This window comes from Hibiscus syriacus, unplaced genomic scaffold (genome assembly GCF_006381635.1).
Source record: "Hibiscus syriacus cultivar Baekdansim isolate YM2019G1 unplaced genomic scaffold, ASM638163v2 tig00116944_pilon, whole genome shotgun sequence".
In the NCBI taxonomy this organism is placed as follows: domain Eukaryota; kingdom Viridiplantae; phylum Streptophyta; class Magnoliopsida; order Malvales; family Malvaceae; genus Hibiscus; species Hibiscus syriacus.
This window is the reverse complement of record NW_024063479.1, coordinates 634812-662695: the sequence shown is the minus strand read 5'-3', so window position 1 is coordinate 662695 and position 27884 is coordinate 634812. Positions and strand designations below refer to the sequence as shown.

Here is a 27884-nt window from a genome sequence, read left to right as displayed (position 1 = left end):
CCCTTTCTTGCTTCTTCGCTCTATCCAACTTCAACTTCACCATCACTCTAACCACCTCTTCCTTCCCCCATGCACGGATGTGTGCCACTCCGGTTCTTTCATAAGCCGGCACTGCCTCACAGCTCGACCAAAAATCGAACAGTGCAACCTGCATTTATAATAAAATTTATATTTTTATATAAAAACACAAAAAAGTTCTTCAACTCATTTACCTCTAAGATTGCTATGCACCCTTTGAGGTATCTCTGGTTGCCTTTTTTAAAGGTGATTATTGATTCAATCAATCTCGAATTGATATATTCAGCCCAATTGAATTCACCCTTCAAGCCTTCATCGCAAATGAGCTTCATATGTTCCTTGTTCGTTGACGTATGACCCGTTGGACAAAGAAATATACCGATAAGGTATAATAGAACTCTGGCCTTCAGCTCATCCCCAACGTAAGATCCACTTTTTATTTCCTCTTCAATTTCAGCATATGTCACCTTCTGCTTCAAATCATATTTGGAGGCAAGTGCTTTCCAATCCTTACTCTTACAGACTTCTACAACACTTTTGCCTTCATTTTCTACCCCCAATACGGCTGCAGCACATGGGATCCGAGAGGAAATGAAAAATCACCATACTTAGCAATACATTGTCTGACATCAAATTGCGCCATCAAGGATCGACACAATTCCCTCCGAATAGGTCGATCTCTTACTCCTACCAACGATCCAAAACCTATTTCTCCCAGCACATTCAACTGACTTTTCTCCTTAAGGTGTTTAATTAATGAATTCACACTTTTAATGTTGCATCTTGTCGACACTTCCTACATTTTTTAACAATATATAATGTTATAGTTCTTATATATTTTGTATCAACGTATTTACAAGTTTAATGAATACCTTATTTCATGTGCTTTCCTCCGTTCTTTGTATTCTTTACTATCATTCCTTGACTGTGTGATGTAAGGTTCATTTTCAGCATCACTCATTGAATTCCATTTGGACCTCACATCTTTTGTCACCTAATATTAAACATAAACGTTTCTTAATCAATACATTAACACTAAATACTACTCAATATCAATTTCATTTTACATACCGAATCGCTCTGTGTGCCATCTTCCTTCATCCTTTTGTATTCGGCCATACTGTCAACATTTAAAATTTGTAATCATAAAGTTTATCGATACTTTAATCCAATTATCATTTCAACAATAATAACAAAAAGACATTGATACTTACTAGAAGTACATATATCCACCATTTGGTTGCTTTCGAGTCTCGGCCTCAATTTCAAAGTCATCTGCCCCACCAACAATTTTTCCACCCATTGACTCCATTTTTCCTTCATATATCAGTTTACGCAAATCAAATCAAATACTTGTTACGTACACTTTATTCAATATACAAATATAGATAACTACTCTTGTGGTAAAACAATTTTCTTCAAAAGAATTTGAATGGCCACTACAAAATGTGTCGGCACATTTATACAACCTATAATATCATTTTTACCTATAATATTTAATAAAAGTATCGACATTTATATTTTACCTTGAATATCACTTTCTACCTGTAATCTTTCTCAAATGCTTCTTTACTCTAAAACCCCAAACAACACATAAAAACCCTATTTCCTATTACTGTAATAATTAAAAACTAGGGTTTCGACAACATACTTTTCGATTCGACTGCAGCAACAAACAAACAAACTTCGCTTTAGAAACGCCTTCTGATATGCAGCAACAATTACGCTTCGATTTCAAAAACTCGTCCGTTCTATATATTTTCAGAGGATATTTAGATATGGCCTTTATATTTTCATCGGATATGTTATTTATATTTAATCAATACAAATACAAAAGTGTCGATACTTTTATATCAGGTGTCGATACTTTCGAAAGGATATTTACCTATTTCTTTGAAAGTGTCGATAATGTATTACACGTACTTACGAAAGTATCGACACTTTCAATATATCCGGTATCGTTTTATCGGTTTTATCATTTTGGTACCGGTTTTATCATATTTTTACTTGTTATATCGTTGTGGATCGATATATTTTTTTAAAGTATCGACACATTATAGGCGCTAAAACTGCTTCTCTTTTAAATTCACAAAGTGTCGATTCTTATATAAAGTATCGACACTTTCAATATATCCGGTAACGTTTTATCGGTTTTATCATTTTGATACCGGTTTTATCATATTTTTACCTGGTATATTATTTTGGATCGATACATTTTTTAAAAGTATCGACACTTTATAGGATTTAAAACTGCTTCTCTTTTAAATTCACGAAGTGTCGATCCTTATATTAAAGTACCGACACTTTAAATGTATCCAGTAGCGCTTTACCGGTTTTATCATTTCAATACCGGTTTTGTCATAGTTTTACCTGTTATATCGTTTTGGATCGTACATTTTTAATTTGGATCGACACGAACCGACAAGTTAAGTTTGCCGGTTGCACAATTTTTTAATATTTCTTCATGACTTAGACCTACTACATTATTATTAGTCAACATTTCCGGTAGCGCTAAACCGAATTTATTAAATATCTTTTAATGTATCCGGTAACGCCGTATGTTAGCCGTATATTAACCCGCTTTCCTGAGACAATTTTTAACAAGATCATCGTTATCTTTTAAAAAGAAACTTATTTCAAGCTAACGATATATAATATATATCTATATATATATATATATATATATATATATAAGTTATACGGTCTATATATAAATATTCATACTTGTTGCAGATTGAATCTAATTTAATTAACATGTTGTTGATATATTATATCGAAAAAATTGAGGTTGAACATATCTAAACATTCAATACAAGTTTAGCAGAGAAAAAAGATATGAATAATATATATATTATATCAAATTATTCAAAAAATTATTTTTATTTCCTTTGATAAATTGACAAGAGTATATCGGGACATTAATATCTAAGAAAAAAAATTGGAAAATAATTTATTCAGATGATGGAAAAAGCCAAAATAAATAAATAAATAAAATCAAACAAACCAAAATTACAAAAAATGATGGTGTGTTTTTACAAATCCAAACTCTAGATTTAAGCTATAAATAATGTAAATATATAATAATTTACAAAAAATCATTAATACTCAAACCCTCTGGAATTTCAAACTCCAGCAAATCATCGAATCTTTCTATCTCCTTGTTGTCGTTGATAAATGTAGATGATAAATTCAAAGGAATCGGACTAGTTTCTGGCGTCAACCTCACAGAATCAAAACTAAAATTTTGACTGCCAGCCAGAGATAACGAGTTCGGATTTTCAGATATAAAGGGAGCCGCTGGATTACCATAATCCGTCAAAATTTCCTGGAAAATGCTGCAGTTTGTCATCATATTAGATTGGCTTTGAATGGGAGCTTGATGCTGAAGCTGAAACTGAGAATTGCAAAACTGGTTTTGGTGGAGATATTGCAGCAGCATCTCTGAATTTAAAAGAGTTTGTGCGTCTAATAAGTTGGACTGATTGAGAAAAGATTGGTTGCACAAGGTAGAGGTGAAAATGGAAGAAAGGTCGAGCAAATCAAGGCGTTGCGCATGTGTTATGGGATCGATCCCATTCCTCACAAGCCTTTTCCGGATATGAGTGTTCCAGTAATTCTTGATTTCGTTGTCGGTCCTCCCCGGCAACCGACCAGCAATCGCCGACCACCTGGTTTTGATATGAAAAACAAATGTGTCATGATCCAAGTTCATCACTCGACCACAAATAATGATAATACCGACCAAAACAACCTTACTTGTTTCCGAAAATACTGTGTAGTTGAATTATAGTCTCTTCTTCTTCAAACGAAAACCTCCCCCGCTTGATATCCGGTCTCAGGTAGTTCATCCACCTTAGACGGCAGCTCTTCCCGCATCTTTGCAGCCCTAAACAGTTCAAACAAAACCATTATTAAAACCTGTATTAAAACCAAAGTTTATATATATATATATATATATATACCAGCTTTCTTAGGGACGTTTCTCCAGCTTCCCGCGCCGTGAATCTGAATATAACTGCTGAGCTTAAGATCTTCATCGGGAGTCCAGGGACCTTTCTTGAGGCCATTCTTGTCACTGCAAGGTGTTCTCCCCATTGATTTTTCTTGGAAAAATAAGCTTAAAAAATAGATGAAGACTAATGTGAAGTGTACGCGGAGTGAGATCGCTTAGAATTGAAGAGAAGAAGGCGAAAAGTGCAAGTGTTTAAGATCAAAAGGCAACGATGACCTATATATATATGGAAAGAAGGGTTAGCATGGTTGAAGTCAATGGAATTTGGTGCCGGCCTTCTTAAACGTGTTTCTCTACGTATTTCATTACAATTTAAATGAGTATAAATTATCCACATGTAATCAAGTGTAAATCAATTATGCCATGATATGATAATTGGTCCATAAATAATGTACTACAGTATGTAAAAGCAACAATCTAGGAACGTGGTGAACTCCTGATCTCATATTAAACTTTAGATGTTTTAAATCAAAGGTATAATAGCAAAGAAACCATTAACATTTTGACATTTTTTCAGTTACACCTTTAAAGTTGTTTTTTTTTAAGAAAATTAAACTCTAATGTTTTTTCTTCAAATAAGACATTTTTTTATGTTCAGTGAAAGTCAATTAATTATCAACTTTTTTACTAACATGATATGATAATATTAAGATGCTATTGGAAAAAAAACAAATAAATATTAAGGGTTCCTATTGCACTTATTACGTGGGTGAAAATGTTTTATAAAAAATTATATTTAATTAAATATATTGTAGAAATGTTATATGGCTATAGGGTGATGCTTTGTTCAATCTCGTAACTATTAAAAATTATAAAATAATCTCTGGACTATAGGATGTTGTTTTGTTGAGTCATCCGACTATTGAAAGTTACAAAATGGTCACCGACTATTCATATGTTCCAAACTCATTATTTTTCATTAAAATTTGTCAATTATCCGAATTAGACATTAACCTATTGATTAAGATATGAAAAAATCATATTTTAATAACGCCTAATGGCATCATTGTTTCTTTCAAGCATTGACTTGACTGTATATTCTTTCAAGCACTGATTCGACAGTATAATGTAAACAGAGATTCGATCTATAAAATACAGTTCAAACGATTCTAAGATCAAATTTTATCATATCCAATCAATAAGTTAATGTTTAGCTTAGACGACCGCTAACTTTTTAACGAAAAAGGATAAGTTTAGAATATATGAATAGTCGGGTAACCATTTTATAACTTTTAATAGTCGGAGGACTCAACAAAACAACGTTCTATAACTGATGGATCATTTTGAAACTTTTAATAGACGAGAAACTCAACAAAGCAATGTTCTATAGTCAAGGACTATTTGTATACTTTAACCTAAAACTAATATATATGTGATCATAATTCTCAAGGTGAATATCAAAGGACAAACCAAATGTTGATCTCTATTGGACCGTATATTTAGCATTTGAAATTAAATGATTGGACGGTAAGATAGCTATGCATATCATTGACAATGGAAGCATATTTGACACCGTTTCGTTTTCTGTCCATATCCCCCATTATTGAATTATCTGCTCATCTACGTTAGCTTTCCATATAAAGCATATGTAAAAATCAATTCCATGGGGATTCATATCCCCGCCTCTTTAACACGTGACAAAGACTAATATCGCTGCAGTTGAGAGTTCTGAACAAATATCAATTGAAATGAGAGAAATTATTTATAATACCACAAGTAGCTGACAAACTATGAACCAAAGATACATTTGGAAGAGTAGAATATTGTAAAAATTACATAATACACAGGTGTGTAGATCAACCACTGAATTGGAAACGGTACACAAGCGCTAACACATTGAACCTAAATCATGGAGGCCACTGTTTCTACCTCAGACAACAAAAACGGTATCAAAGCAAACATATTGAATTTCTAGCTTATGTATTGGTATTCACCCGAACATTGCTTGACGGCCTCGTTGGCTGCGGGTGATTCCGATCTTTCTTCTCTTTTCTTTTTCTCCCTTCATTTCCAAAACATTTCAGACAACAGCATGAGGCAACACAATTTAGCAACAAAGATTGGAATTACATAAACAGAGCAATGAACCGCGTCTGTAAGGTGTGGAGCATTTCAAGTACATAGATAATTTGGAGAAGACAAACATGCTGAGAACATTTAGAATTGAAGGTATCCAAGCAGGACATTCATAAAAAAAATCGTATTACCGCAAGTGGTTCGTGTCTGAAAGGTTGGTTTAATGGCACGATTTTACAGTGTAAATGCTCTATCTCAGATTATATATGTTGAACTGCATTCCAGAATACAGAGCAGGCAAAAGAAAGAGTGTAGGAGAGAATTTACCTCTCGACATACTCCTTGAGTAGTTCTTTAGCTTGAACCAGCTTGGAAAGCATATTCCTATACACATCAAGATCTCGATCCACACTTCGTTTGTCGATGTTTAAGGCTGCACAAAGCTGTTGGACGGATATCATAAGTTAAAACCGAAGGTGCAGTTGTTACTTAAATTTGACATTGCAAGTTTCATTCCTGAATTCGGTTAATCCTTCAATGATTTAACAAGCATTAACTTATTCTGACATCTTAGGCGTGCACTCGATAAATGTAAGGTATGGCTCATAAATATACCGATAAAGAGAACAGGAGATGGAGCGGAGTGAGCGAAGCGAACATCAACTGTCCTTACAAAGAAAGTCTTGTAGAGGGGTTACGATTATGTGGGTTGGGGGTGTGGGCTGTGGCCCCGCGGTACGGTACAGTGTTAATTTTGTAATTATGTACCAGGGTTTTCTATTATAAATAGAGATGTAACATAAACCTATTATCATTGAATAAAAAATTTTCTAGCGCCGCCTAGGCACCGAAGACGTAAGCATATTGCCGAACCTCGTTAAAATTCTTGTGTTCTTTCGTTTACTTTGCCCGATTTATCAACAATAAACTCACCTTCTCTAACACCGTTGGTTCAGTTGCATTGGCCAGCTCAAGAAGACGAAACAACCCGACAGCGAAGAAACGGCTATAGCTGAAACTCCCCTTACCCCCAGCTCTTTCCGCAATGTCTTTCAGTACAGCTTCAACTTCTCCATCTCTAATCGAAAACTCAACTAGAGAACTAGAAGTTTGGCCACGGGCCCATTCCTCCAATTTCTGTGCATCAACTCTAAAGCACGAAACAACGAAAAAAAGATAACATTACAAGGAAACCCTCTTCTCATTTACTTCAAGATATAATTCGAAAACAAACAGAGACATACAAGGAACAAAAACCGATTTCATCGACACTACCATATGCAATTCGTTTGTCCTATTATTGCTCGATACTACGATTCATCGATTCGTAAATGAAAGCAAGGGAACTCCATGAAACAAACCTGTACTGTTGGGGGTCCTCTTTCAAGGCATTGATATAAGCTTGGAAAATGGCCTCTCGATCCTCATCACTCGGATATCCTTCCATCAATTGATCAAACACCGTAACAAAACCGAGGGCGAAAACCGGATCATATCGATACGTCTTCTTGTACCTCATCAAATGTTGCTGCACAATCAGCTCCTGCAAAACCGTGTTGTACACACTGGGAATGGGCCGCTTATATGCTTTTAAAAAACTCGACTTTGTCTCAGAAACAGTTGGCGGGACATCTGGAAATCAAAATCCAAAACAAAATTACATCAATAAAAATCGAACAATTCCTATAATTTAATTCACTCTATCCAAGTTCTCCAGCATTTCAAATAAAGGTTTAAAATTTAACAAACCAGTAGCAGTGGACATGCAGTGAACAACCGAAACAGAAGCAGTAGTGGAAGCTCGAAGTCCAACGGACTGATATAAAAAGCTTGCACGGAAACGGAATCCTTCGAAATTGGAAGCTAGGTAACGCGCCGGCGAGACATTAATTTTTCTTTCTCCGGATGTTTGGCCGATTGCCGAGAAAGAAAGTGAGCTGACCGCCGCCATTGGTTATGGAATCTATGTGTATGAATATTGTTGGCTCTGTATGAATATACAGAAAAAGTGGGAAATTTATGGGAAAGTTTGGGTTTTGGGGATTCGGGGTTAAATCATTGTGGAAATCTGAGGTTTTGCATTTGGATTTTGAGTTGAAAATTGAAAGGAAAAGGGATAGACGAGACGGAGAGGCTTATCCAGTGTTGGTAAAATGGGAAATGGGGTTTTTTTCTTGAATTTAGAGAAGAAATTGTGAGGTTTCAACACGTGGACTTTTGTTTCTTGCGCTCCTTTCTCTCTCCTACTTGTGTGGTCTAGGTTTCCATGAATAAGAAAGCCTTTGATTTGAAGCTAAATCTACCACGTTGTATATGTACGAAAATAATTATAGATATTTTAAAAAATGAAAAATTACAAATCACAATTTAAATAATTGATGTATATTAAACATAAAATCTAACGTCACTTTTAAGTCTAATCATAATATTTAAAGTCTTAAATAAATGAACTTTTGATTTAGTATAAAGGTTTATATATTTATTTTATTCATTACAAGTATATAATATATTCTTATTAAACATTAATATATGTGTTATCAAAAATTATTTTCTTATGTTCAACTGAACTAATTTGAAAGATGGTAAGCTCAGGATAATATGAGAATGTAAACATGTTTTAATATAATTTGGATATCATATTTTTACAAATGCGAATATGAAATAAAAAAATAAAACATTACATAAAATTACAAAGCACCACATGAGTCTCTGAATTGTCTTTCCCAAGTGCACAGGATTCCCTTTACCGACTGGGAGTGGTCCTTTTCAAGAGTTGGATGGATGGCTTAGCGGCTACGCCACAAACAACGGGAGAGGAAGCGTAAGAACCGGAAGTCATCTAGTTTAGGAAGCAAAGCAAACAAGGGCACCGATGTTGGCAGATAGGTCCACCGTTAAGGATGGACTAAAAATAACGGGTGAAGACAAATGTTCCTTGAAATTTTTAAATTAATTTATATTTTAATTTTTTATATTTTTAATTAATAATATATTTTTTTCTAAAATTTTATAAGTCTATCTCTGTTTAAAATTTTAAACTTTTATTTTTTATATAAAATTTTGTGTGGTCTCTGTCCATATGATTCAACTTATTCAAGAGAAGATGTTAGCGGAAGAAAGAGTGCTGCAAAATGATCACATTTTTCAAGCTTAATTTACCAAGGTATGCCACTAGCCTGGATATGGTTTATCTGGTATATAATTAAAGGACTACTTTATGGGGATTGTCCCTTGTTTACACTAATTTTGTTTCCTATGTCGTGGTGCTGGAGATTAGAGATCATTTATTTTCAGTCTCTCTTCTCAAAACATGACTTTAATAGGTAGCTTGGGGAATGGTCTTATGATTTAATTGGATGCAACCAAGAATTTAAATTATGATTATGGTCGTATTTTTTTTATTATATTATGTCTATTATTATTATTGATATAGTAGGCACAATTATGGATATAGCAAGTGTTATTATAGTAATTATGGACATCGTAGTCGTACAATAACAATTTCGAATGACATTGCTATGCTATATAACAATGGTTGTTTCAATAATGAACCATTGTTAACTTCCTGGATGCAATGGAAGATTTAAAAGGAAAGCATCAACTACACAGAGCTAAGCTAGTAGAGAAAGTACGGTGTGCTTGTATAAGATATATACAACCTTTCGCAACAATGGAAGTCCACACATAGTTAATTAATTAAACATAAATTTAGAAAAATCTCATACGTTTAAGTAAGAGAATTTAGAATTCATTCTCCAGTTATACATAGTGGTTTATATATTGATTTTTGTTGGAACTAAGGTCGTGATTCTTGTTAGACCTAAGATCATGATGTATCATTGTGAGCCCTCATCGAAGCAAGGAAGTAAAATGATAATTTCCACAAATCGAAACGGATAAAATGTGTGGACCAGATTGATGAATAAAAACAAGTTTAATTTAACCAAAAAAGTTGAAACATAAAAAAAAGCTTTCTGCCTACTTTCTGTGTCGATCTTATCCCAGTGATGAACACGTCAAGGGTATTCATTGACACGCACATGCATGCATGCCATCTGCAGAATGAACGTGCTCGGTATCTTTCGTAATCTGCAAACAGCTCCAAGTCAAGTTTATTTATTTATACCTAACTGCAACGCCTCTCTCTTATCGTATGCTTCCCCTCTCGTACTCTCTTTTCTCCAGAATTTTCTTTTTCTTTTCTCTCAATCCAAACACAAGTGGAGAAAGGCAAAGGGGATTTGGATGTTGGTTAAAGAAGAGATGAGCTTGAGGAACACAAGCAGGGAACTGTTCCAAGTAGAAACCCAGGTCATGCAAGGATTCAAAGACCAAGCTCCCAAAACTGAATCGCTTATGAAATCTTCTTCCAATACTGAAAAATCTGCTAAAACCATAAGTTAAGGTAACAAGCTTAAAGTAGTAAAAGCCGAGGAGTCCCTTAGGACTGTCATGTACTTGAGCTTGTGGGGTCCTAACTAAGCTCAATATACAAATTGCTCATCTGCTTTTAGGCCTTTAAACTCTTGACTGTTTTTTTCCCCAGATCTGTTCCATAAGAGAAATCCAAGTAGTCAAGAGTTTATGCACATATAATAAATACCTATCTTCCTTATTGTACTTCATAGTTGCCTGCATCATTAGGTCTCTGCCTCTCTTGGACAAAGAACTGTTTGTAGAAATGATGTTTTTTTATGTTGAAAGAGGTAGTTAAAATTTTGGATTAGATCAAAAATTGTGGATATATATTTATAACGCCATTATAAAGATACAAAATTGTGACCAATTATGTTATTGTAGCATTGTCTCATAATATATCACTTATTATAATGTATTTATAATTTGATAAAAATATCATTATAAATATTTTTTAAATGATATAATAACCAACTATATAAATAAATAATAGTTTTGATAAATAGATTAATTTGTATTTTTTTTCATTTTATTAGAGATTTTTACGATAAGAAAAATATTATCATTTTAAAATATCAAAATTAAAATATTTGATAGATATTTTTCACATCCTGTATTGTATTCTTAAAGATTGACATAACATATCCTAGATTAATCTTGTTTTAATTATATTATTATCAGAGATAGGCCGAGGGACTGATGGAATATTCGTTCTTTTAAATTTTAAATTTATATATAATTTAAGTATTTTCTTTTTTTCCTTAAAATTTTATATCTTTATTTTCATTTTTATAATTTTTTTGGATAAATAATCAGCTTCATTATCCAAAGAACAAGATCAACAACCAGAACAGAAACTGCTACAAAACCAGCAGTGTTCTGTTTACCAAAAAAAATTTACATACAAAAGAATTAAGAGCAGTTTATATTCTAAAGTCTACAAAGGGTAGAATTAGTGCTATCATTTCTATTTATGTTCCTATCCCTCAGTTGGAATCGCACCACATCCTTAATGACAGTAAACAGCTCTCTGCAGCGACCTTGAAAGAGCCTCCTGTTTCTTTCTTCTCATAGGACATAGATGAGGGAATTAAGAGCAAGCTTCAAGATCAAAGTTAGCAAAGATTTACCTTTCCAAGTAGAGCTTGCCCATGCAAAAAAAACATCCCAAGAGGTTATGGAATGTTGCAGACCAGTGTGAGTGAAAACAGAATTCCATAATTGTTGCGCCATATGACAATGGAGGAACAAGTGATCCCTTGTTTCCCAAGGATCGTTACAAAATAAGCAATGGCATTCATTGATAATCCCCACTTGGTGAAGTCTCACTTTTGTTGGAAGTCTATCAAGTAATGCCATCCAAGAAATCAAGATGTGCTTAGGAATGTGCAAAGGATAATGCCATCCAAGAAATCAAGATGTGCTTAGGAATGTGCAAAGGAAACCAGATAATTTTCTGCCAGTGGACTTGGGATCTATTATCACGAAGTGCATCCCAAATTGTAGAAACTTTCATAGTTCCAGCAGTCAACACTGAGGAAGCCTCGGTTCTAAGTTTAAAAATACGCCTTAAATTCCAACTACAAGAGGGATGAACATTAAAATTCCAAAAAGTGTTGCCTTTAAGGACATAGTGTTTGAACCATGCAACCCATAGAGAACCTTTGCCTGCTAGAATATTATTGATATGGAGGATCATACAAGCTTTATTCCAAGTCTTCAAATCTTTAAGACCAAGCCCTCCCTCAGATTTCATAAGACAGATGTTTTGCCAACTTACTCTAGCTCCTTTAGCAGCTTTATCCTCACCTTTCCAGAAAAAACGTTAGCAAAGTTGCTCAATTTTTTTTAAGGACATAATAAGGAAGAGAGATTTGCCTACACCAATAGTTAGTGATACTGAACAGGATAGCTTTGATTAATTCCATCCTTCCAGCATAGCTTAGAGATTTAGTAGTCCAATGATTTAACCTTGCTCTAATGTTATCAAAGAGAGAAGCACAATCACTTTCAGTAATTTTCCTGGTGACAAGAGGAATTCCGAGATATCTAACAGGAAGTCTGCCAATTTTAAACCCAGTGAGCAGTTTGATTTCCTCCAGAATTGAACAATGAATACCAGCAGCATAAAGGTCACATTTCGAAGCATTAATCTTAAGGCCAGACATCTCATAAAACATATCAAGGACACTAGAAACCCCAATAACAGAATCAGCAGTACCTTTACAGAAAATTAAAAGATCATCGGCAAAAGAAAGATGTGTGAGGCCAATTTTTTTACATTTCGGATGGAAACCAAAAATACCTTTGGCAGTTGCTAAATTGAGGAGTTTAGAGAGAATGTTCATAGAGAGAACAAATAACAGAGGAGAGAGGGGATCACCTTGACGAATGCCTTTAGCTCTCTTAAAGAAACCAATAAGACTCCCATTAAAGGAAATAGAGAATCTAGCAGTAGAGAAGCAAAGTTCAATCCAATTGATGAAAGTACTTGGCATACTAATGGCTTGTAAAATGGTATAAATGAAGTCCCAATTCAGTATGTCAAAGGCTTTATGAAGGTCAAATCTTTAAAGAGCATCTAGGAGATGTATTTTTCCTATTGTACCTGCGGACCAGTTCTTGAGCTAGAAGTGTATTATCCACAATACTTCTCCCTTTTATAAAAGCGGTTTGGTTGAGAGAAATAATATCAGGGATGAGAATCTGAAGTCTTCAAACCAGAATTTTTGAAATTGCTTTGTAGAACACAGAGCAGCAGGATATTGGTCTAAAGTCTTTAACTTTGCTTGGGTTGGGAATCTTAGGCACCAAAGCTATGGTGGTAGCATTGAAGGCTGGAAGAAGGAAGGATTCTTGAAAGAAATGTTTAATGGCAGCAATAACATCCTCAGAAATAATAGGCCAAGCTTGTTTGAAAAAATAAGGAGTATAACCTTCGGGACCGGGAGACTTGTCATTTCCCTGAGAGAATAAAGCGTTTCTAATTTCATCATTAGTAACTTCCTTAATAAGATCTTCAACATTTTCCACAGGCAGAGAGTATTGGAGAATGTTTTTTAACATGCAGGGGTCAGGAGTTTTCACTTCAGGTTCTTTAGTACCAATTAAGTTGGTGAAATAACTTATCACCTCTGCTGACATAGAGTCAAATGTTTCCAGCCTATTTCCTTGGTCGTCAACCAAGATACGAATGGTTTCTCTTTTGTTTTTTATGGCTAGAGCAGAATGGAAAAGTTTGGAACATTTATCTCCATCTTTAAGCCATTGCATCTTAGTTTTTTGTTTTAAAAACAAAATTTCAGCAGCTTCAAGGGACTTAAGATCAGCTTGCAGCTGGATTTCCTTAACAACTTCATCCTCACCTTTTAAAGTTTTAAGTTGTTGGATTTCCAGTTTAGTTTTGTTTTGGAGAACCCTGGCAGTAATGTCACTGAAGTGAGATTGATTGAGATCTCTAAGGTTAGCTTTCAACCGCTTTAATTTAGAGAAAAGGCATTGCATTGGATTTCCATGAGCTGGAATCATCCAAGAGTGACGAACAACATTCAAGAAGTTAGGGTGTTGAACCCAGAAGTTGAAAAACTTAAAGGGCTTGGGACGATTAGTTTGAAATTCTTTAGAAAGCCAAACCAAAGCCAAGCAGTAATCGGAAATACCCGGGGTGAGAAATTCAACATGAGAAGTCTTAAAACTTCTCATCCAATTAGAATTAACAATAACTCTGTCTAGCTTCCTAGCAAGAAAAGAATTAATCTGTTTGTTGCACCAAGTGTAGGAGGGACCAAAGAAAGGGTGATCTATCAGATCGAGGTTAGAAACAACCTCTTGGAAGTCACACATATCAGAGGAAATGAAAGGACCCAGAAGATCAGAAGCACAACTCTCAGAATGATGGAGAGTAACATTAAAATTGACTCCAAGGATCCAAGGAAAATGACCAATGCTATCAGCTAGATCACGTAGCTGTTGCCAGAGTAATCTTCTCACCACACCATCATTAGAACCATACACAACTGTTATAACATAAGGGACACCAAGGTAGGAACCTTGGATAGACATACTTTGGTCAGAAGACTGAATAACAGAAAAGTGCAGACCAGTTTTCCAAAGAATCCAGATTCTACCATTCACAGCGTAGCCATAATTAGTAGAGGCATTCCAGTTTTTAAATTTCTTTCCAATAATATCTCCAGCCTCTCCAACAAGCAAAGAATTTGAACTTTATTATGGATAACTCTCTTGAGAACTTTATCTTGTTTTAGAGGAAAATTAAGTCCTCTAACATTTCAGAATGCAATAATCATTGAGAAGGATTATCAGTGGCAACCCCTTTACCACCATCAACAGAATTCAAAGACTTATCACTTTTATATTTCTTCTTTGTTTTCATATCTTTAATTAAAGCATCCACGCCTAAAGAAGCTTTTTGAGGAATACGATTTTGGTTTATGTTGATCGTGGTTGAATCATCAATCCCACTTAAGACATCAAAACTATTAGATAAGCCTATTGAGGTTGCCTTTGCTTTATCTTTCAAAAGCCTACCCCTACCTTTCTTGCTAGTAGTTAGTGAGTTATCTCCATTTATAATTTTGATTGGAACATTAAGCTCAGAGATTGTAGAAGCCTCCACAGCAGAAATGTTTGCTTCAATAACCGTGGTATTATTGGAAGGATCACTAGTTACAGTAGTTTCAACAATTTCATTAGAAGGAGTATTATCTTTTTCTTGCAGTAATTCAATTCCCCCAACCTCAGGTACAGACTCAGTAACGTTAAGGGGACCTTCCTTCTTTCTCCAGAATTGGGTTTTAACAGGATTTTGAGTTTTAACTTCCTTACAACTCTTCTCTGAGTGACCAAAAATACCACAGGATTTACATCGAGAAGGCATCCAGGGAATTTCAACCATGACCGAAACAGAATGACCTTCATTTAGCACTACATCAATAAACTTAGGTATTTGATCTTTGACCCCTATTTCAACGCAAACTTTAGCGTATTCAAGATGGGATTTGGTTGCAGTAATCGAGTCCATGGAAAGGGGAATTCCAATGGCACTCGAAATGTAACTTAGCCCAGCACGAGAGAACAGTTCCAGAGGAACGTTATAGAGATGAACCCAAATTGGGATTCTAGTTAAATCAAAGTTCAATCTACCTAGGTTCGGTTCCCATTTCCTTAGGATCAAGGGTTTGTTTAAGATATGTCAAGGCCCATTTTCTAGTACCCAGCTCCTATCGGATTCAGAAGAAAATGTGAAAACATAGAGGTTGTTGCCAGCAAAGCTTACCTGGACATTGTTACCCGCAAGAGCTTTCTTCCATAGATTTTCAACAATGCGTTGCATTGAAGTAAATCGAGGGGTTGCACCAAGGAATTGGCCAACCAGTGCATGTTTCCACTCAGCAATTCCATTTTCCAGAACCTCTTGAGGAGGCTGCACAATCGTGGAACCATCGTGAACCCTAGGCGGGATGTATTCCAAGTCTTGACCCACAGAGCATCCAAATAGATTCCTCCTGTTCATTGGGGCTTCACTCATGGTTGGAGACAGAAAAGAGAAGAGAAACGGGGAGGACGTAACGCCAAAGGAGAACAAAGATGACAGAGGCGCAACGGAAATCCTCAGATTCCATTAGGCCAGCTAACGTGCACCCAGAGGAAATCTTATCGTGCGCCGTTTGATTCATTGTTGTAATTAGATGACATGTTTCTCTAAAAAAAATACTAGTACTTGGTTAAAACAAGTTATCAAATTCGAATTTTGATTTTTTTATTAACCTTCAATCAAAATGTGAAATAAGAATGAAGGATTTGCAGCTTCAATATTATTTGTCACAGATTTTATTACTGCAAAATACAAATGGAGACGACCGATTTAATTCAAAACGGAAACATAAACCTCCGATCAAGAGATCGAGATGGTGAACTGCTACAATGCAAAACCGAAACAAAGAAGCCACAAAAGAAAGGAAAGGAAATCGTAGCTTTCTTCTTCAATATTAACTTCTACCTGGATGCCAGCCCAGCCTTGAGAGCTTGAATGGTAGAAACATCAGTCTTGAATGATTTAGCCAATATGGCGTCATCAATGTCGGTGGCGAAAAGGGTTTTAGGAAGCGATACAGTTCCTGCGTTTGCACTTCCGAACGCAGAAATCGCAATAGCCGGATTGTTAGTATCGGCATTGTACTGGTAGTGCACTAATCCTTTCGGGAAGATAAACATGTCACCCGATTGTAAACTCTGAGTGAAAAGCTTGTTCGTTGTGTCGACAAAACCGACTTCCAGGTTCCCATCGACGAGGAAAAGCAGCTCGGCGGAACGAGGATGAGTGTGTGGAGGGTTGACGGAGCTTGCAGGGAACTGAAGAAGAGCATAGGAGACACTTTGGCCATTTAGAGCAGGTAATTCCACCATGGTAGCTTTCAGCACTGTGAAATTCGCAGGAAAGCTGCTTTCGTTTACAATGGCTCGCATTCCTGTGTAGGTGAAGAAGTTTCCATCAAGGGTGCTCTGGTTTTCGGGGACTAAAAAATCAGTGAGAATATCAGGATCACCAGCTACGGCAATTTGGAGTATGGAAACGGAATATAACAGAAGCGAAATGAATTTCAGAGTGGAAATCTTCAAAGCCATGTTGGTTGATGGGATGATTCAAGTTCGAAGGATGGTGCTGAATTTATAGGGTTTAACTACAGGTTTCCGGCTTCGCTTTGTTGCAAGTCAATTTTGGGGGCTGCAGCAGGTGAAGATTACCAAGTATCTTGTGCTTGATTGTGGGTTGGAACTTAGCTGGTTAACTTGACATTCCTATGTATCAAATGATTTATTAGCGACATTCCCAACAGTTTAGCTGTCACATTTTGCTTGTTTTTATTGATCAAGCTAGACAGAGTCGTAGAATAAAGTATTATATCATCGGCGAAAGTTATGTTTTTTCCGGGGTTTTTTTCGACTTTTAATGTCTCGGGTTCAAATATCATAAATATTTGGAGTATAAGCGTTCAATATTAAATAATTGACAGTTATCTTTGAATAAATATTGTTTTGATTAACTCATGAATTATTTCATTGGTCTTTGATAAGTTAATTAGAGGCAAAGAATTAAGTGAGTGACTTTAATAATAAAAGAAAATGTTATTCTTTCAAGAAGTTATGAGTTTGAGTAGCTACATATGTAGAATGTGTGTATGATCAATAATTAAAAAAGATTTTGAATCTATATTACTTTATAATCACCTCGTACTATTAAAAAACTAATCATTAAATATAAAAACCAAATTTAAAAACATAATAACGATCGTTATTCCATACATTAAATTTCACAATTTGTGAAGCATATATCACTAAACCTCCGATTTCTCTAATTACAACAATAGTATTTAGTTTTGACTTCAATTATACAATTGGGTCATTAAATTTTAACGCATGATGACATAGATAAATTTTTTTATTACTGTATGACGTGGATAAAACGATGTCGTTTTATACACTAAACTATAAGTTGTATAAATTTTGCATTTGAACTTTAAAATGATTTAATTTAGTCACTAAATATTTCTGTCCGTTAGTCAATCATCCCTGCCACCAGTCGTCTTTCATAACAATATCGACATCAAAACGTTTACATTTCAATTTTTTCTTCTTTTAGGATTAATTTTTTTTACAAATCCATTTAAAATCAAAATGATATAAAACTATACGAAAATCTATATAAAAACTTCTAATATATAACACCTTTTGTCATTTTAATCACAAAGATGATCTTAACTTGCAACATGTTTCTGTACCCAAAAAAACAACATTTTTAACTTACGTGATCAAAATAAATATTATTTTTAAAATAAACTTATTTAAACATTATTTTTTAATTGTTTTTAAAAAATTATTATTATTAACCTAAATGTGTTAATGTACGAACTATGAAATTTGGAAATGAAATTTAAAAGAAAAATGAACCGAGAAAATCAACTCTTCCTGAAACCTGGATTTCCTCTGCGATATTACCAAGCCGTTTGGCCCGTATCACTAAACCTTGAGATTTTCACTCTTCCACCCAACTTAAAAACCCTAACTTTAACCCTTTGTCGCCTTAATATCCTATTCAACTCCATTTTCCATTGCTCCAAATGGGAAACAAAACCGAATAAAAATTATTTATGGGCTCTCTCCTAAATTTCAAATTTTCAATGGTTGCTGCTTCAAGGTGCTTCAAGATTCTCCTTCGATACAAAGTCACTTTCAATTTCAGTTCCAGTTTGGTTCGTGGTTTGGGTACCCGTGTAAGTAAAAAAAAACGCTTCCGTTTTTCTTTGTAAAGCCATTCGATTGATTAATTTCTTATATTTTTAGCTTAAAATTGATGCCCATGCTTCTATCCCAGAATTTCTTCTCAGTTGAATTCCCTTGTATCCGCCTGTTTTACCCCATTGTAAGTAAAATCGTCCGAAATTGTAACTCGCTCACAACTCAGGCTGCTCCAGATGATGAGAGGATGACAGATGAATTCTTGAATCAAATTCTTGATGCGTATCGACACAGGCCGAATTTGGGCGGGGAAAGGTGTAATGCTTACATTCATAAGCTCTGCAAAGCTGGGAATCTTTCTATGGCTGTTATGTTACTACATTATTTGCGTGATAAAAATATATTCATCCCCACTGCATATAATACACTTTTGGCTGCTGCTGCTGAAAGAAATCAGATTGATCTTTCATTTCAGATATTCAAAGATTTATTGATGTTTCATAGACAATTGAACTCAGCTTGTTATCTTAACCTTGCAAGGTCCTGTGCTAATACTAATGACTGTACAGCATTGATTAGATATGTGAAGCAAGTATCGGAGTTAGCTTTCCCGAAAAACACAATAATTATGAATCGAATCATCTTTGCCTTTGGTGAATGTAGGCAGATAGAGAAGTCTCTTTATATATTTGATCAGATGAAGGGTTTCGGATGTAAGCCTGATGTGATAACCTATAATACTATTTTGGATATCTTAGGTCGGGTGGATGAAATGGTCAATGAGTTTACCACTATGAAGAAAGCTGGCTTTGTTCCGGATTTTATTACTTATAATACGTTATTGAACAACTTAAGGAAGGTTGGGAGGTTGGATATGTGCTTATTGTTTTTTAGAGAAATGGGTGATAGTGGAATTGAACCAGATTTGATTACTTATAGAGAAATGATCGAGGCATTTGGCCGATCGGGGAACACTGAAATAGCATTAAGCCTCTTCAGTGAAATGAAGCAGAGAAAGATCCGTCCATCAATCTACATTTATCGATCCCTAGTTGACATTCTGAAGAAGGCAGGGAAGATGGATTTGGCAATGTCGTTTCTAGAGGAGATGAATTTATCCATTTCAGACTTATCTGGTTCAAAGGATTTTAAACGAAAATCTGATTCAAAGGATTTTAAACGGAAACATTAGTTATGTAATTGATTCAGGAATTGAACTTCCAAAGAATATCTTTTCTGTCATCTTGAGTACTTCAGTTTGGCTTAAAGCAGAATACGGATGCGTTACAAACGCTCCTTCGCACAATAGTACTGATGTTGGTAGGTGCATTCTGCGGTCTACTTTCTTTTTTACATTTGAGTTGGTGATTAATGGTTGCCATCCTTGTAGATTTATAATGTAACCTGTGATTTATAAATGATTGATAGCATGGATTTGTGTCATGTGAGACTATCGTTTTCATTATGTAACGTATGACATCGAGGATGACATAGTTGATGTTTGTTGTTTTCCTTCAGGTATTCTTGACATGAGAAACAGAGGGAAGCAGAGCCAAAGGCCAAGCCCCAACCATGGACAATATATGGTTCAAATTGGCCGAAATGACTGTGCATTCAAGCCTGACATTCATCTGCAATGTAATGGAAATCAGTTGTCATTTTGCCAATGGTCAACTTGCTTCAACTGACGGCGATGCTGGGTAAGCGAGCTTCGTGACTTGCGGCTTGTATTTTGGACAATAAATCACATATATGAAACAAGATCAATACAAATAAAGTTTTCTAGTTTATTATTACATGGTTCTCTCATGTTGCTGCCTCAAATGCGGCTTGAATCTCTTCCTAAAATCAATCTTCGAGTCCAGTCAGGTACCACCAGCACCCAAGTACGCTGGCTCATTTGTTTGCTGAACCATGATGCATGAGAAAACCAATCATGTCAAATAGATACGCAAGGTGTTTGTATCTTGGAGTTAAAATAAAAGATCAAATTTAGCATTTGTCCAAGAAATATGAATATTAATGGATGCACAACTAAGAGAGTATACTGAAATGGACTCGATTGATGATGATCGGAACGGACCCTCTGAATCGCCGGTGTAATTGGGGATTATTTCACATTGATTCTTACGGTTGAAGCATTTAGAAAGATACGCAGCCTGTAGTGCGGCAACCTGAAGATAAAGCAATGAGATCGTGAAGTCTCTTAACAAATACCTATCGACAGTGGAGCTAATAAAGCCAATCTAGTAAAATATACGTATACTACCGAAACTGTAAGACAAACAACGAAAGTATAATACTTATTGACGAACATATAAAAATAGATATTTAATGGGTAAATTATATGGATAGTCCCTTATGTTTTTTATCTGTTTGATTTTAGTCATCCATTCAAAAAATGATCAATTTTGATCTCCTATGTTGTATATTTAATATATGAAGTATAATACGAAATAGTATTTAATATCCCTTTCACAAAGTATACCATAGTTTTCCACTATGAGAAAGTCTATTTTTCTTCTTAAAATGGTTAGCACGAAATAGTGTATGGTGGTCCTTCCACAAAGTTTACTAAAGGTCTTTCATTAGTGAGAAGTCTATATTCCTCTTATTCTTCTTCTTAAACAAGTTAGTACGACATGAAATAGTAGTATCTAATATCCCTTTCACAAAGTATACTATAGTTTTTCACTACCCATACAGTGAGAAGTCTCTTCTTCTTTTTCGTCTTCTTCTTCTTCTTAAACGTGTAAGTACAACACAAAATAGTATCTAATAGCCCTTCCACAAAGTATACTATAAATATTTTTTATAGTCTGAAGGATAAATATTTTATATTTTTTTATTAAAAAGATGGTTTATATTTATTTAACTAATACTTGTAAGTTGATATATGAAGTGAGTCACAAGACAGATACAATGGAGATTAAGTGAGCCTCAAGATCCAAGTGAATAGTTGGACAAAGATAATTTTAGTCTTATGAGTTACGAGATGAGACTGATTTTAGATTTTATACTTATAAAGACTCGCAAAGTGAGAATGATGACGAAAATTCTTGATAGAAATGAATACAGAGAGCATCCCACGCCTAGTTTATCCAATTAATATCTCTAAACATATCTTTAATCATGGTTAACATTAGATTCCAAATTAAAATCTCGAGATAAATTTAATTTAATTTTAAATTGATTGACATAATTTTTATTATAATTTTAACATCTCTATTGAAGGATTTAGGTCATTTATGAATTGTATAAAAAAACTGATGAAATATTTTTTTTAAATGCCTTACTTGGGTATTGCTGTTTAGGTCCATGAACAAGAGTCCATCGAACCTATTAATGTTTGGTTTGACAGAAAATTCAAAAGCCCGCCATTGACAAAAGTATACAGCTTCGCGGCAGGTTCCAGAACAACCCAGGCCCTATATATAAATACCATTTCTTTCTTGCATGCAAAGTAACATTCCCTTCCTCTTCTGTCCTCGAGTCGCTCCGCCGAGAGACTCACCCCAAAATATGGCTCCTCCCACTCGTACTCTCTCTGCCACTGCCTCCCCCAAACTCGCCGTCGCCAGCCTTCGGTACTCCGTTTTTCACTTTAACTCAAATTTATTTATTAGTATTTTCATTTCATCAGTGTAGACATTTGCAGTCGATATAAAAACTTTTAACTTCATTGGTTTTCATCAGTAGAAGTACAAGATGATGTATATGTTCGAATCGGGGTTTAGCCTTTATAGGGTTTTTGTGCCTATTCGATTATATTTTTCTTGTTTGTTTGTTCATCTCTTTGTTTTTGTGTCTTTGTTTTTGGTTGCGTTACTTTTATTGCAATTGTAGATATAAGGGATGTTATTGTGGTCATTGTGGATATTGGGTAGTGCAATAACGGTATCGCTATATAACGAAAGCTCTTTGAATTCCTGCTAGCATATATATGTGCTGTTTCTATGTTCTGTAATTTGTTGATCACTTAGGATATCTTTGTTTACTTTCTATGTTTTTGGGTTTCTCTGGCCATTTTTGAATTGGTGCACTCATTCTTTTATAGTGAATACATAATATGTATTCGAATGAACTTTTCACAGTTAATTGTGAAATTTTGGGCATGCTTTTCGCTGTTATAATCCATCGGTTGTTGTTATTATAGGAACTGACTGCCTGAATTGTTGGAAGGATTTGCTATTTAATTGTTCATGCCATTGAAACGTTCTTGTTTCCTGTTTGCTTCTTTTTGTATGCTGACTTATGTCCTGCTTGACAACATTTGTACTCGACCAGGTCTAGGGACTTGATTTTGAACCGATGCTGCAGTGTCCGCCTTGGAGATAGGCCCTCGGTTGCAGCATTCAACTTGAGTTTGCAGGCCACTCGTTTTCCTATGTTTCCAAGCAACATTGCTGCACAGGATTTCTCACTTTCTATAGGTATGCTAATTAGCATAAAGGATGCCGTTCCTTGACTTTGTCTTCATAGTTTTTGGTGAAAATATGTTGTAATGAATTCATAACGTATTGGCAGCCTCGCGGTATAATCGCCTTTCTGCCTCATCACCACAGTTTTTAGGTGAAGTTGCAGACATTCTTGCCTCATCAATGCAGATTCTGGATGAAAATGAAGGTGACTTGTGTCATAAAGTCAATGTCTTACCTAGACGGCAGAGGTCTCTCCTAACAACAAGAGCATATAAGGATGATATATTCAAATTTCGTTACCCTGTGATACCCGAAAAGCCCGAGTGGTGGTGGAGGACTTTGGCCTGTATTCCCTATTTAATAGCTTTGCAGATTTCCGATACCGGATATTTTCTTCAACCCTTCCTAGAACAACATGAGATTCTTGAAAACTTGATTTATTTCGTCCCAGGAGCCATAAAGAGATTTCCTCCATGGTTCTCAATGATATATTGCTATTTCGGATATATCGGGATAGTGAAGAACAAAGACTGTCCTCACTTCATTAGATTCCACCTGATGATGGGCATGTTGTTGGAAACTGGTCTGCAACTAGTGTGGTATACAAGCAACTTTTTCCCACTCATACACTACAATGGCATGTTTGGGATGTACTTCTGGGCCGGCATCGGATTCAGCTTCATCTTCGCTTTGTTGGAATGCGTTAAGTGTGCTCTTGGTGGTAAATATGCCCACATTCCTTTTGTGAGCGATGCTGCATATACATACTCTGTTTAATATAGGAAGAATTCAGAGGCCATTTTAGAAATCTTTCATGGATGTATGAGCTTAAAAGTAAAAAATAATTGCTTAGGTTCATCTGATTAGATCCAAGTTTTTTAGAGGAATAAAACGTAGTGGTTTGATTCTACAAATATTATTTTCATTTTTACGAACAATGTTCATGTCTCAGTTTGGTGTTTAATGACATATAGGTTTCAATCGAATGACTTTGATGGTAGTGAGAATGATTGCAAACCATCATTTGAGGGATGGGCCTTGGTTTGTACCTAAATCAATGTTAAAAATACTATACATATATTTATCAAATGATCTCATTGTAGTGGGTAAAAAAAAATGGTATTTTCTCTTGAGGTCTTAAATTTAATTAGTTACGTCTATTATGTGTGTTGTCAATAATTAAAAAAATATGAATATATATCATATTGTAATCATTTTAAACTATATAAAAAATATGATATTAACAGTTAATTTTATTGCATTTGGATTTTGTACCCTTTTTTATTTTTGAATAATATTCAATGTTTTGTTGAACAGCTTAATTGATAAATTAATGATAATGTGAATAAAAGAGATGAATTAATAAAATTTTAAAACATAATTTAATGTAAAATTATGAATTTAATTAATTTTATTGAAAAAAGTTTGAGACCTTTTTTATATAATCTTTTAGTTATTATTAAAATAAAATTAAAATATAGGTTGAATTGCTACAGTATTTTAAGGTAATGTCTAGATCATTTGGCATATGTATGGATCATTTAAGGTCTTTCCGAAAATATATGTTTGTAGGTCATTATCACATTATATAAAAGACGTCAATTCGTTCATATGTTTTTATGAAGACACCTAATAGTACATGCGTCTCTTTTAATGCAATGTTCACTTCTCGACGATTTTTTTAATATATCATCGTTCATCATTTTTTTTTTCGATTAGACACCATTCAGATTATATTTTTTGATCTAACATCTTTTGGAGAAAGACGCGCCTCCGGCAGCGCACGTATCGTTGATTTGGCGTCACGTGGGGTAAGGCGCGCCCTTTGAGACGCGTATTATGCTGACATGTGATACACGTGTGTATAGCGCGGCCCCTGGGGTACGCTTTCGGCCACGTAGGGTATAGTACGGGGCAGGGACCGCGCCTTACCTTTAACACAATTATGTTAGGCGCGGACCAGGAGCCGCGTTTTAGCTTTATCTGATATAATTATGTAAGGCGCTGTGCAAGTACCGCGTCTTGTAGTTTTTCCAGGCTATAAATACCCTTTCCCTCCGGTAACTTCTCACATCTCCTCTCTATTATAAAAAAAATAATACAACAATCCGACAATCTTTTCATATTTGATTCAGAAGTTCGTGCGATTTTTCGTTATTAGGTAATTTTGCGATAATTTTTTTATTATACTTATTATTTATTATGATTATTTGAAAAACTATTATACTAATTGTTGTCAATTAATTTTTGTGTTTGTAAAATTAGAAAGCGGGAGCATATGTCGAAATAGTTTTGCGGTACAGGAAATAATATAAAATTATATTATTTAAATTATTTACGTTTATATGTAAAAAAATTTATTGTGTTATATTTTCATTCATATATTATTTATTTAATCAGCTTTGTTTTAGTTTTTTTTTTTTGCTGATATAATATTGTCGCACTTTTAAACTCAAAGAATGGCGTGACTTTCAGCTATTGTTTATTGTGATGGTGAAATTCGAGAAGATGAAACCGGCGTCATTTGCGTATCAAATGAGCGTGTTAAAATATCATTGAAGAGAAACATAACTCTTGAGGAGCTGATAACAAAGATTTCGAGGAAGATTCATGTTGGAAGTAGTATAAGAATGTCGTCGTTGCAGTACAGATTTCCAACATCATTGTTGTCATTAACTTATACAACGTTCAAACTCTCGAACAATGATGATGTTGAAATGATGGTTGATTCTCAAAGTAATTATTCAGACGACGATATTGAGATGTATGCAAAGTTTATTCAAGTACGTGTTGTTCGAGATCAATCATTAAGCTCCCACTATGGGCTGGCTGAACAAGTTGACAGCCCGACGAGATTAATGTGTAATGATTTTAATACCATAATGGGGAGACATCCATCCGCAACTCCTTACGATATGTACCGAGGTGGGTTGACGAACAATCCGTATGGCAACATCGCGTCCAGTTCAAGGGGAAGACATTCATCTGCAAATCCCTTTGACCTTAATATAGAGATGCCATCGACTCAATAATCTGTGTAGTTTCAATTTGACACGATGGCTTCAAGCTCCAGGGGGAGGCATTCGACTGCGAGCTTTTTCGATCTGAATATCGATATGCCTTCCAGTTCAAGGGGAAGGCGTGCAAGTAGTAGGTTCTTCGACCTAAATGTGGAGAGCATTGAGGAACCATCATATCTACCAGAAAAACCGCTTCGTGAGCCTGGTGCGGATGATGCTGAGACTGGACTATTCATTCTCCCAGAATCACCGCAATTTAACTTCGATGATGATGATGATGTGGATGAAGTTCCAACAAATATGACACAAACTGAACCTCCAACACACATATATGAAGTTGATTATGATGTAATGTATGCGCCAGAATTTGTGGATATACCTCATCTCGGTGACTATGGATATTACTCATCAATAAATAATGATGAGTTATATTTAGGCATGAAGTTTTTAAGCAAAGAATAAGCGATGATGGCTATAAAAAAAATACAATATATGTAATTCTGTTCAATCGAGAGTCGATCGCTCAACGATAGAAAAATATGTATGCTACTGTGCCCGACGCGAAAACAGATACAATTGGATGGTTCGCGTATCGAAGAAGAAGAGGAAAAATAACATCTGAGAACTAACAGTATACAACGGTCCTCACACATGTTGTGCTGGAGGGGTCAACCAAGATCATCCCAACTTGGACTCGGAAGTAATATGCCAAGCCATCATGCCCATGGTAAAAGCAAGCTCTCATATAGCTGTTGTTGTGTTGATTTCAACTATACAATCGCAATATGTGTACAATGTCTCCTATAAAAAAGCTTGGTTGGCAAAACGAAATGCCATTGTCAAACTTCATAGCGAATGGGATGCATCTTACAATGAACTTCCAGGCTGGTACGGAGCTTGAATCCTGGGATAATTGTGGACTTTGAAACCTCCTATGCATACCATAATGATCGAGTTCTCCGTGATCGACGCCAATTATGCCTGGTTTTTTGGACTTACCCACAGTGCGTTAATGATGTCAAATACTGCAAACCTGTGGTCCAGATCGACGGGACTTTCTTGTATGGAAAATACAAGCAAGTTTTATATTTGGCAGTTGTCCAAGATGGCAATCGCAATATTCTTCCAGTTGCTTTTGCTCTTGTCGAAGGAGAATATACAGATTCTTGGGCTTTTTTCCTCCGAAATTTACGTGCACATGTTATCACGAGGGAAAAAAATATGTGTCATTTTAGATCGCGGAACTGGGATCAAAGCAACAATTGAGTCTTTAGGTCCAATGTGGCAACCACCATTTGTCCAACATAGGTATTGTCTCTGACACATTGCTACGAGCTACCATGGAAGATACAAGAAGAATGATGAGCGTCAATTACTTGTGCGCATGAGTAAGTGAAACTGATGTAGTTTATTTTCTTTCGATCCTTTTGATTTGGTTAGTAAGTTATACATTTTTTGATCAGATTACGAACTTCTTCCTCGAACATTTGAATCAATGCTTCAAGATTTGTGGGCGAAGAACGAGGAAGGATACGATTATATCAGCCTCATCGATAAAGAAATGTGGACGAACGCATATGATGGTGGATATCGATATGGACACATGACGACCAACTTGGCAGAGGCAATCAATTCAACCTTAAAGGGTGCACGTCACTTACCTGTAGCGGCTTTGGTAAAGACTATATATTTTCATTTGGGGGCGCTTTTTGCGAAGCTCGGGGG

General features: G+C 35.3%; 6 protein-coding genes across 6 annotated transcripts; 2 read left to right on the top strand and 4 right to left on the bottom strand.

Moving 5' to 3' along the window:
* Positions 1 to 2995: 2995 nt before the first annotated feature.
* LOC120188396 (transcription factor MYB74-like) lies at positions 2996 to 4147 on the bottom strand. Its single transcript, XM_039191841.1, has 2 exons — positions 3775 to 4147; positions 2996 to 3686 (listed from the first exon to the last, which is right to left on the bottom strand). Exons 1-2 carry the CDS (start codon positions 3864 to 3866, stop codon positions 3104 to 3106), a joined length of 675 nt encoding a protein of 224 aa, XP_039047772.1. The 5' UTR covers positions 3867 to 4147; the 3' UTR covers positions 2996 to 3103.
* A 1752-nt stretch (positions 4148 to 5899) lies between these two features.
* Positions 5900 to 8194, bottom strand: LOC120188393 (protein THYLAKOID FORMATION1, chloroplastic-like). Its single transcript, XM_039191839.1, has 5 exons — positions 7796 to 8194; positions 7408 to 7678; positions 6980 to 7196; positions 6374 to 6489; positions 5900 to 6032 (listed from the first exon to the last, which is right to left on the bottom strand). Exons 1-5 carry the CDS (start codon positions 7995 to 7997, stop codon positions 5942 to 5944), a joined length of 897 nt encoding a protein of 298 aa, XP_039047770.1. The 5' UTR covers positions 7998 to 8194; the 3' UTR covers positions 5900 to 5941.
* A 1998-nt stretch (positions 8195 to 10192) lies between these two features.
* On the bottom strand, positions 10193 to 14524 carry LOC120188448. Its single transcript, XM_039191887.1, has 9 exons — positions 13274 to 14524; positions 13071 to 13168; positions 12768 to 12910; positions 12363 to 12683; positions 11908 to 12271; positions 11465 to 11563; positions 10650 to 10715; positions 10540 to 10594; positions 10193 to 10336 (listed from the first exon to the last, which is right to left on the bottom strand). The coding sequence occupies exons 1-9, from the start codon at positions 14522 to 14524 to the stop codon at positions 10193 to 10195; spliced, it is 2541 nt and encodes an 846-aa protein (XP_039047818.1).
* A 1953-nt stretch (positions 14525 to 16477) lies between these two features.
* Positions 16478 to 17107, bottom strand: LOC120188397 (putative germin-like protein 9-2). The gene has a single exon (XM_039191842.1). It carries the CDS (start codon positions 17105 to 17107, stop codon positions 16478 to 16480), a length of 630 nt encoding a protein of 209 aa, XP_039047773.1.
* Positions 17108 to 18537: 1430 nt separating this feature from the next.
* LOC120188392 (pentatricopeptide repeat-containing protein At1g11900-like) lies at positions 18538 to 20476 on the top strand. Its single transcript, XM_039191838.1, has 3 exons — positions 18538 to 18753; positions 18855 to 20038; positions 20237 to 20476. Exons 1-2 carry the CDS (start codon positions 18631 to 18633, stop codon positions 19908 to 19910), a joined length of 1179 nt encoding a protein of 392 aa, XP_039047769.1. The 5' UTR covers positions 18538 to 18630; the 3' UTR covers positions 19911 to 20038; positions 20237 to 20476.
* Positions 20477 to 22203: 1727 nt separating this feature from the next.
* LOC120188333 (protein TIC 20-IV, chloroplastic-like) lies at positions 22204 to 23932 on the top strand. Its single transcript, XM_039191784.1, has 3 exons — positions 22204 to 22305; positions 23006 to 23151; positions 23246 to 23932. The coding sequence occupies exons 1-3, from the start codon at positions 22241 to 22243 to the stop codon at positions 23914 to 23916; spliced, it is 882 nt and encodes a 293-aa protein (XP_039047715.1). The 5' UTR covers positions 22204 to 22240; the 3' UTR covers positions 23917 to 23932.
* Positions 23933 to 27884: the final 3952 nt, after the last annotated feature.